The following is an 11,188-nucleotide window of genomic DNA, read 5'->3' as shown; positions in this document are numbered from 1 at the left end:
TCGTTGGCAAGCTGTGGCTGTTCCCCTGTGTTTGGCCCCCCCCGGCCTGTTCACCCGAGTGAGCTGTCAGGCTTTAAAGGCTGCAAAACGCCTGGTTCAGCTTCTCATCGCGTTCATGCAAAGAAAATGTTAACCCCAGCCTACTTCCAGCTCTAGACTGAACTCACAGTTTCACTAGAGCATTTCATTATAAAATGAAACCACCCTGTTTGCTGGAAATGCACCAGCTCTGTCAGTTCCAGCCGCTTCTAGCCAATTTATTTCACAGAGCTTAGAAAAGTTGGAAAGGATTGAAGCAATGGATAGGAACATGAACCTCTCAATACCAGATTTTCTGTATTGGAAAAGATTACATGATCTACAGAGACATGTGAACCAGGGAAAAGGTTCAGAGCACATCTGTCATTGAAATAAATCCAAAGAAGTTCAGTCTGGGTCTGAGCTGTGCCAGTTCTGTCTAAACTCGGGTCTCTGAAACACAGATTGGAATCTGGCAGATAACAGCTATACGAATTCACACTATTTGTCCTGTCAGACCAGGGTTCTTACTGGCAAGGGCTGGCACCGGCTCTCTGCTGAGAAGGTCCAAGAAATCCTCCTGCACACTAATCAGGGATAACTTGCTCTGAGCACAAGATAACTTGCTCCGAGTGCAAGTTTCCTCCTGATCCTGATAAAGGGTGTGAGTTTAAATCACAATGCATGAAAATTTGCCCTCCAAAATTCCTTTTTTTTTTTAAGTTAAAAAGTCTTTACCAAAACTCTTGGTCTTCTCCACAGGAACGTCAAATGCAGTCTACAGCTTCCTCACGAGGGAAGGAGGAGCGGCAGGTACTGATCTCTTCTCCCTGACGACCAATGACAGGACCCAAGGGAACGGCAGGAAGCTATGCCAGGGGCAGTTTAGGTTGGACATTAGGAAAAGGTTCTTCACCCAAAGGGTAGTGGAGCACTGGAGCAAGCTCCCCCGGGAGGCAGTCATGGCGCCAAGCCTGACAACATTTAAGAAACAATTGGACAACTCCCTCAGACATATGGTATGATTTTGGGGTTGTCCTATGCAGGGACTGGAGTTGGACTCGATGATCCTTGTGGGTCCCTTCCAACTCAGGACATTGTATGATTCTATGAAATACGATTTTGATCTTGCTAAGTTTCTGCCAGGCCTCTGGAAAGCACTCAGGCAAAGGCATCTGCAGCCTTGCTATAAGGACAACCTTGCATTTGATAACTGGCCTTTTGGATGCCTTTTTGTGTGCGGTAGCCTCAAGCAGGATGGTTGTATTTACAAAGATTAGGAACATAGAAATCTCTTCATTCTCACCTCCACTTTGGCTGCTGCTTCTGAAATGCATTAAGACTCCTGTTCTGCAGAGAAACTATCCACATGTTCCTTTCTCAGTTTGTTCACACTGGAACAAAAATTCATGATGGGGGATGTTCTGTGGGAGCTAATACGCAGTGGGTTTGATTGTATGGAGGACATCTCTGCAGGGATCAGATGGTCAATCTCGTATCTCTTTGTAGTTCTTATCCACTGTGGAAAAACGTATGAGGTGAATTTCAGGGGGCTTTCGCTTCCTGTCATCCCATAAATACTCTGGAGAAAGCACTTTGGAGGGTTTGTGGGAGAGGAAGTGCCTGTTGAGATGGCTTTCTTCCTGCCAGGCTGCCATGATCCCATTGGCTTTGTCCGTCAGGATGGTCATGTGGCAAGTCTTGGTGAACTCATAGACTTTCTTGACCAGCCCTCCAAACACAGCTCCTCCGTAGTAGAAGTCCCCTTCTCCATCAGGGATGTAGGCTGCTGAAGAGCTCCTCCTCTCATAAGGGAACTGGCTTCGAGGGACGTTGAAATAGCCAGGGTGTATGGCCGCTACTATATCACCCAGGGTCTCAGGCCCCCAGGCATTGTAGAACACCATGTCAATGTCCAGGCAGAAGAGGTAGTCCACCTCCTGATGGCTCGTCTCCGCTATGTGCTTGTTTATGGCCTCCATCCTGCGCATGGAGATCTCTTGCCAGCTGGGGTATTTCTGGATGGGGACAATGACAAGCCTTCGTCCAGGTTGCAGCTGGACATTGGGAATTCTCTCAGGGTTGTCAGTGAAGATATAGTAGTTCACCCGATAGCCTTTCATGAAGTGTTCCTCTGCTGACTCCAAGAAGCGGCCCACAAACCTCGTGTATCTGTGCAGACACAACACGTGAATAGCACAGCAGAGACAAGGCGATGCATGGCGGATTATGAAGGGTACTTCAATAAATGGAAGAAGACAAGGGATAAAGACTGTTGACTAGCTATTGCTACAAGGATCCATACACTATACGTGCAACAGGTAAAAGTATAGTGGAAGACACGGAACAAGTGGATTATCCCTGCTTTGACCAACCAACCACCTATCTACAGCTCTAATTCCCAAGGCACATGCTAGTTCTTCAAAAATACTGACCATGCTTCGGGCACCTTGGGTGCTGAGTCTGTTCTCTTGTAGGCTTGTATGATTATGGACACAATACATGGGCATAAAAGTTTACTACAGATTGGGACAGATGTCAGCTCTGCTGAGGACAAGAAAAGCCAAAATGATCTTTCCACAGAGGAAATACATCAACCCAAGAACTGTGCCCACTGAGTGGTTCACTTACTTTCCAACGGCAAAGGCTGTCACCCCTATGGTGAGATTCAGCGGCCTGTAGGCGCTGTCTAGGATCTCAGAATTGAAAGTTCCTTCCCAGATGATGGGGGCCAGCCATGGCGTGACTGTCAGCACATCCTGACGCCTGAAGGAAAAGAAAGGGAACGTCAAAGAAATGTAACGGTTCCTTTTGGTTTCAAGGCCAGTAAATGGGTAAGAAACACTAAAAAGGCAGCGAGAAGAAGAGTGTGTGTATCAGCATTAGCTCATTATGGATAGTATTATCTTCAGGCCTTTTTCCCTGCCCTCTTATTTAAGGTTACCAAGCATGGACATTTCAGTTCCTGGGATTAAATTAAACCCCATTTAACGAATTGGCAAAAACCCAAGGATCTACTGAAATTTCATTTAAGCTCATAGGCCTTTTCTGCTGAGGAGAGTTTAATGACCACTGGACTCACAGAACGGGAAGTTATGCATATTTGCTATCAATCTGATGCAGATTGCTACATACAGATTAAAACACAGGTAATAGTATGAAAATCACTATAAAAATGTATCCCATTGCTTGTTATTTAAACACAGCTTGCAGCATGACAGTTTATTTTTCTAGTATTTATATATAGCTTTAACACATTCAGATATAATTTAAAATTCTGTATGTGAGCCAGTATTCAAATGTGTAACAAAGTTATAGAAAATCCTTAATCTCCTGTGTGGGTAGAGGAAACATTGAATATACACGCCGCAGAGTCTGATTATACGCCATTACAGCTATGCAATGCTATTTCAACTTTCCTCTTTGTTTTCAAGGTTTCTTTCTTACGTTTTTGATTTTAAAACAAGATGTCATTTACAACGTGTCATGTACCCTGGCCTGCTCCCATTCGCCCCAGACCGTGATCTGTAACACTCTGCTGATGACATTTGTCATGCCCGGCACAGGGCCGCACCTGGAGGCTGAAGCAGTCTCCCACCCCACGCTCCCGAGGCAGTGGGAGCACAAGAAGCAAACGGAGGGGCCTGGGGGGAGCTGTGTGATGGCTGAGGCAGCAGGGCACTTTCAACCCACATCTCCTACTTTCAGTCTGAGTGGATACGAGAATAACAATTTCACTCCCTCCTATAGTAATGCATATGATTAAAAGATTAAATTACACAGGAAGAAGAATTTGGTTTGTAGAAAATGTACTAAGTGAGTGAGCTGTTCTCTTTCTGGGTTAATTATCCTTTTTTGGAGGGGGGAGAGAGAGAGGGAGAGAGAGAGAAGCAAATCTGCAAGTTTGCTTCTCTAAGCAGGGCTTTTTTCATTTCACTTTAAAGGGCTGCACGGAGTTTCCCAATGACTCATTTCCATGGTATGCATCCTCTCAGTGCACTCCCTTCAGAAGACACAGAGCACTAAAAGCTACATGATTCTCTCTGCATTTAGTCCAGTATATACTAGCTGATTTTGCACGTTAATTTATTCCAATACAGAAGAGAGAAATATTCAGTCCTAGCACGTCCTGTTGAAGTAGCGGGGGGAAGGGGAGAAAAGACGTACCAACAGGGTGTGTTTATTAACTTGCAAGAATGGTGGTTGTTGAAGGTGAACTGCTAGAGATAAGAGTCAGGTCATAGGAGGTGGACCAAAGGAGACTGCTAACAAACACGAGCTGACAAGGAGCGCTTGCCAAAGTCAATTCTTAGCTGCTGCTGCCTGAAACCTTCCATGTCTGTTTAAACTCACTGGTTTGACTGCTTCTCATAGAGGCTTGTCTGTGTGAGTGCCTGCAATTTCTACCAGTGTAAGATCCAGCAGGTTAGCTGAAACCATTGCTGAAGGTCGTACAAGGCACTGGCTTGATTTTGCCCTGAAATGGATTCAAAGCTCTCCCACAGCTGGCTACAGCTCCAACACAGTTCCAGAAGGTATTTCTGTCTTCCAGCTATTACATATCTCCCATCTCAAAAAGAGTTCCTGGCAGCAACCATGTAGACACCCGTGTGTGTGTGTGCTAATGTATTAATTGGGAGTTTACAGTAGGTGTGTTAGCAAGTATACAGTGACTAAACTCAGCCTTATAGCAGCATAGACAGCTGCAGACATAGCCATATGGTGAACCACATCTTGGAACAAGGTCCCGTGTTCAGTGTGTACCAGGACCTTGAAACTGTGAGTGCCACAGAGCAAAGTTTCTGCCAAACCAAAGTCAGCAGAAACAAACAACAAAGTTCAAACAAAGAAACTTACTTTGGAGCCAGCACTCTTGGCTGCTGATAAAATAACCTGTAAAAAGGAAGAAATAGCCACTGAATAATACATGAATATTCCTGGAAGAGAGGAACAGCAGTTTAAAGGTCAGGAGAGAAAAAGCCAGTACTTACTGGGGGAAAAGCTGGATTAGCTTCTCTTCTGTATATTGGAGTTTCATGGAGCTGCATGATGGGGTGGGAAAAGAAAGGGATTGTAATGCGTTTCCTAAAACAACACCCAGGTTCAGCTTCAGGACCTGTTGCTGTACTGACAGCCGTCCAAGTCCTTGCTCCAGTTGCCGTGCTCACTGCTCTGCCTGGTACGGAGAGTTAGACATCACCTGTACACGCCTTCAAGGACTGCCAGAGGAGTAACCGTTTTGAAACAGAGCACGCAACAGAACAGGGACAGAGAGAAGCTGGCAGCTCTCCGAGCCTGAGGGTAAATGAGAGTTTAGGGGTCAAAATCTAGGGAAGGACATGCTTGCTGGGGACTGCCAGTACTGGCCATGTATGTGCTCCGTTCCCTGCATAACTGTTCCTGTTCACCTGGGGGGCTGAACTACCTGAAATACATCACACTTCAGACAGCATTTGGAGAAATAAGCATCTTACTAGACACAATGTTTTTTAATGGCTTGAAATAATCAGAAATGTCTCTATAAGAGATCATCTTTTCTATTTGCATTTTTTTGTTTTGTTTTCACAAGATCAGTAGGTCATGATAAAGGGTGGGAAAAGCCGTGGCTGCTCATGTTACAGCTATGGTCCAATATGGCAGTGAAGTCACTTTAAGCCATGTACCCTGCGCTCCTCCACAGTGTAAATTCTCTTTTACACAGCTTTGAGATAGCTTTTAGGACCCATGCTAAGTCAGTTAACTGTACATTAGTTTGCATCACGCAATGAAGCTGACCCTTAAACTGCAAGGTTTCTGGAGAAGCAGCTACCCTTTCATTCTGTTCAGAGCAGGCTTCTGGTCCATGACTCAAGTGCTGCCATAACACAAATACATTCATAAAGTGAGCGGAAAGCACAGATCGTAGAGTGAAGAAGAGGAACACGATTAGGAGACTGGGGGGTTATTCCTGACTCTGACAGAACTCCTTATGCGATGGCTCATTTCACCTCTCTGACTTACGCATCTCCATCTAGCGAGCTGGGATACTTAATCCACATCTCAAAGCACAGTGAGATCCTGTGTGTACATGTGTGATTACACCCTGGTAATAAAGCCAACGTTAACTTGTTAGTCATGGTCTCTGTGACCCACAACAAACAAGGCCTCACTCATGCTGTACAAATACAGAGCTGTCCTGAAGGGCAAGCAGACTGAAGCAGAAAAGGTTGCGTTATTACCATTTTGTTTTACGAGAGCGACTAATTATAGATTCATAAAATAAGGAACAAGTGACTACTTGTTAATAACTACTGATACTGTCAGTGAAGTACAGCTCCTGTAACAATGATCTCTGTTATCAATTCCATACCAAATGGGATACTTACAAGATTTCTGGGCAAGGAAGGTAATACGGGAGGTAGTGCACTTTTCCATTTCCAACTGTAGTCCTGGGATAGCAAAGAAACGTTTTAAGATAGGTAATGTTGAAAGATATCTTCCTAGGATTTTCCAAGATCTTCTCAGAATCTGGCACAGATTTTGAGAAGTAACTCTAGCTAACTGCTTGTCTACTTTACTAATTACTGTAGGATCCAGAATATTCACGTTTTAATGTAATACACTGCTGCTAAGGCATAAATGGGAAGCTCAGGACAAAATGAGTCCAGAAGCATCTAGCTTGTAACATCAGGTCTAAGTGTTTTTATTTACATCAAGTGGTCTACAAAATACAGGTCTACACATTTTTGAAAAGCATACGCAGATGGAGACACATAAGGCAATGCTCAAAATGGATAAATATGCGATATACAGTGATGTGACATACCGACACTTCCTGGAACTTTAAATGCTGTGTCTGCGTTCTTTAATTTGCGTAGCAAATAGGCTGCACAGGCTTTTTTCTCCCTTCAGCTTTGATCACAATCTATATAGATTTTTACATACAATCACTTAACTACTGGTGAAATGCAACCACTCACAATGAGAAATAAGAGCAAATTACAACATCAGAAATACAGTATCATTAAGAATAATTTAATAATGAATAATTTAATAGTTAACAGAAATGCCTCATCTCAGATTCCTTTCAAACAATGTTTGAGTTTGCTCAGGAGAATCTGCAAGGCATACTCAGTATTCAGTATACTCAAAGCTACAAACATTCCCAATGTTTGAAAGCAGCAGTGTTTGATAGTTGCAAAGCTATCCCTAGTTACATTGGAGTGAGTTTGGACTGTCTGAAGAGATAGATAATAATCTCTTTTAAGGCCTGAACTGAAATGTAACTGGAATATTCTGTACTTGAACATTTGTTTGTGAGTCAGACGATGTGTTAGCAGCCTAATTTAGACACAATTGGTCTTTTTTTTCTCTCTCCCTTCAGAGGCTTCTCCCTCTACTAGTGTTACTTTATCTATCGTATGAATTACTGTTCTTTCTTACAGCTCTAACAAATGCACTGCCTGTATTTTTCTGCTACTATTCTTTTTACCACAGCATAGATGTAGACAGGATGTTTTAAATATGACCAAGCTTGCCAGCAAATGCTTACCAGATAAACGCAGTAACAACAAACAGACAGACAAGAGATCCCAACACTTTCCTGGAAATCATGTCTTCTAGAGGAAAAAGAAGGGCAACTTCTTACTCCCAGCAGCTTTCAATCTGCAAAGAACAAAAAAGCAAGGGAGTTGGCTATAAACACCTCACCATGAGAGAAATGGATTATTTTATTACAGAAGCATGAGGTTCTCCAAGCAGTTTCATTTTCATTCAATCTTTCTGAAATCAGGAACACAGAAGAAACCAGACCGTAAGAGCCAGGCCATTTAGGCACTGAGGCAGTTCCTGTAAACCATTTCAGAAACCTCTCCATTTCAGTGGGATCTAATCACGGTTATAAGTGTGTGGGGATCCTTTCTGATTTGATTCTAGTTTCTGTAGATTCCATTTATTCATCTAAAGCATGCACCCTTTGCAATTGAATAAATTCGCCAAAACCAATCATATCAGGTGATACGTAGAGCTAATGCAGTTACCACTTTAGCTGATAAACTCCATCTTTCACAGAACAGTAACTGCCAGAGACAGCTCCCTCCAAAGGTGCATGTAGGAGAAAGGTAAACTGAGGACCGATACAAGCAAAGAAACATTACACAACAATAATAACGCACATTGGGTAACGATATTTCTAAGTCAAAGAAATTACTCCCTTTTCAACAGCCATAAAAATCAACTTCCCCTAGAGGAGATGTCTTGCCTTAAAGCTCAAATTAATCCCTTTTCTGTTCACAGGGAAGCAAAGGTTCCCCCAGGGTGAACCACGGGCCCTGTGACAAGCACACAAAGCCTTTGCATGTGGCCTCCAGAAGGGCTTGTTACAGGCACGTTAATGGTTATAGGCTACATTCAGGATTACCTTTAGTGAATACAGAACCACGGCACCGCAGATAAGTCTCTTGTGCGTGCAAGCTCACTTCTGCCTCCTTGGCATCCTCTGTGTCCACATGCAGTGCTCTTCTGCAAAGCAAGCTCGCCGGGCTGCTGCTGTAGGGAGCGTAAGGCGGTCTCGAGTTAAAGGAAAGCACTTTCTAGCATGTGACTGGAGCCTGGGGGAAAAAAAAAAAAAAAGGGCTGTATGTCAAACTCTGATTTATAGACAGTCAGTAGCATTGGTGTTAGTGGGAAGCACTTCACAGGGCGCTTCTTTCAGGGAGGCTGAAGTAAGCATCACAGAAATCTTTTCTGTCCTGGCGCTTGGTAAGGCATACAACAGCGCTAATGGATCTGAAAAGTCAGTGGCGATTTTCCAACTTTAATTTCTTTGGTTATAAAAAGACAGGCAGCAAAAAGTTCTTCAATTTGCTTTATTATGCCATACAGAAGTCCTCTCTGGTGCTTCTTCCTCACTCTCCTGTCAACCAAGCTAATCAGATTTCACCAAGAAGCATTGCAAAAATCCCACCTTAAAAAAAAAAAAAATTAAATATATATAAATCTCTCTCCCTCTCTCTCTTAAGGCATTCCACCATTTAAAGCCTTCACGGATTCATGCTGAGCAGATCTGGATTCCTGCCTAAAAATGCTGCAGATTCACAAATGTAGAAGGATTTGCAACCAGCCTGGACAAGTGAACAGAGGGGGGTTCAAACAGTTGCTTTTCAATCATTCTTTGAGCGCTGGCTAGACATCGGGTGGGCAGGCAACCTATGCCCGTGCTTTACTGCCCTTCTCATCAGGAGGCTTCCCAATTCCCAACCAGGATCTCACTTGCTGCAGTTTAGGTCTGTGCCTTTTCATGACAGTGTTCGTGCACCTGGAGACTCCCTTTACATATCTGAAGTCTGTGATGTTTCCTTCCCTCTTCTATTCTGTCAGCTCAACCACCACAACTCCTTCAATTGTGCTTTGTAGATTATTAACTTCAAGATCCATGATTATTTCTGTCAATTCTGTTTGATCTCTAATCAGTCCATTCTCATGAAGTGCGGTGCCAAAACCAAACCAAATACTTCTGCTGAGCCCTCACCAGTATTGAGTAAAGCAGGATTACCCCACAAAACTGAAATGCTGTGACAGTTCACGCATTCCTGTGTGACACTCGCCTACTTTGCAAGAACACAGCACTGGTGATGACATTCAGCCTGTGGCCAAATGTAATCCACACATCTTTTCTACGGAACCTCTCCTAGCCAGGTCTATGACATATAAAATGTTGTACTTGACTTTATGGGATTACACTCCATTTTCAGGCTATTTGTTTTTCTAAAACATCAAGCCTTGATTGAGTTCTGTTTTCTGTGGTGCTTGCAGCCCCTCCCAGCTTGATACCACTTTCCAGTTTCATAAACATCCTCTCAAAATTTTCCCCCAAAGCACAAATGAAAACATCAGACAGTACCGCTTTGCAGATCGTCTCTGGGGATTCTCATTGCCTGCACCTGACCATCCTCCTGCACGTATCACCATGGCGTACAGAGAGCGACAGCATAGAACTTGGGTGATGGGGAAGGACAGAGGATAACGAACAGATAGAAGAAAGGAGAATAAAAGTTATCCTCAAATTGAAATTAAATTGAAATTAAATTGAAAGTAAAATTAACACAGAATAAAAAAAAGACATGGGCATTCTGGTTATTTTAGTGCAGTTTCAGCTATTCTAATAGGCATAGTGTCCTTCTGTGTGTCTTTACAGAGTAAACATCTGATCCCTCAGGAAAAGTAATACACATATTTTGAAATATTGCACCATTAGGAGCACAGCTGATGCATTCCCCCTTTGCGCCAACTTCTCCATTACAAATCTGCAAGAACACTGGAGCCAGATGAGTTCAGAACATCTCCTTCTATCTAAAGCCATCTCATTGACATTTACCGTATTTGTCCTCAACTGATGTACAACTATAGGGTTCATAACGAATGCAAACAAAAATGAAATAGATGTGGTTACAGTTAGTGACAGAATCTCCTAACAAACAGAAAAATGGCTAAAGCATTTTTAATAGTTACACAGGCTCCTCAAATTTGTTCAGAGAGTTTTTTAAAAGCAATATGGTTGAAAATAGCTGTATTATTCCTGAATGAACTTGCTTAACCTCCCAGAACAAAGCAGTACTTTATCTTCCAGCCCCGCCTCGGAAAGCATTCTGGATTGCAGATAAATACCTCACTTGTAGACCATTCCATGGAAAATATTCTTTGCAGATCAACTGTTTCAGATTTCTAAACCTGTATTTCAGATTTCTAAAACTGAAGTAGCGAGCTGTGCGCAGCATCATTCAGAATGTGAAGAAAGAGGATATCCGTGGGAAGGGCTTCATCTGTGCCGAAGAAAAAAGTTTCCTTGCTGGACTCCATTATTAAACAGGCTGCCTTTAACTATTGTAACTTCAGACTGCACCACGACACAGACATATTCAATCATGCCTGAGTCTTGAACATGAACTTCAGTACAAATTCACTGCTTGGGCTTCTGGCTTTTCAGATTCTTATATTACGGCTAGCACCATAACGAGTTAACTTTACTCTGGCTGAGATCCGATTAGGAAGCACTGCACAGAGTCTACATTTCATTTACAGCACATTCGTCAGATTTTTTATTTCAAGAGGCAAAAAATAGCTCCTTTCACTGTTGCACTTGCTCAGTGCAACAGAAATAAAAATAAAATAGAAAATTCTGTTAGACTAAATC

At 42.9% G+C, this 11,188-nt stretch overlaps 1 protein-coding gene across 1 annotated transcript; it reads right to left on the bottom strand.

The window, feature by feature from the left end:
- Nucleotides 1-1,035: 1,035 nt before the first annotated feature.
- Nucleotides 1,036-10,743, bottom strand: GBGT1 (globoside alpha-1,3-N-acetylgalactosaminyltransferase 1 (FORS blood group)). Its single transcript, XM_082327213.1, has 8 exons — nt 10,663-10,743; nt 8,417-8,606; nt 7,550-7,662; nt 6,384-6,446; nt 5,010-5,060; nt 4,876-4,911; nt 2,650-2,784; nt 1,036-2,190 (listed from the first exon to the last, which is right to left on the bottom strand). The coding sequence occupies exons 3-8, from the start codon at nt 7,609-7,611 to the stop codon at nt 1,506-1,508; spliced, it is 1,032 nt and encodes a 343-aa protein (XP_082183339.1). The 5' UTR covers nt 7,612-7,662; nt 8,417-8,606; nt 10,663-10,743; the 3' UTR covers nt 1,036-1,505.
- Nucleotides 10,744-11,188: the final 445 nt, after the last annotated feature.

The sequence above is a fragment of the Platalea leucorodia genome (assembly GCF_965183815.1).
Source record: "Platalea leucorodia genome assembly, chromosome: 15".
NCBI lineage: Eukaryota > Metazoa > Chordata > Aves > Pelecaniformes > Threskiornithidae > Platalea > Platalea leucorodia.
Note: the sequence above shows the minus strand (reverse complement) of the source record. Positions and strands in the feature narration are given on the sequence as shown.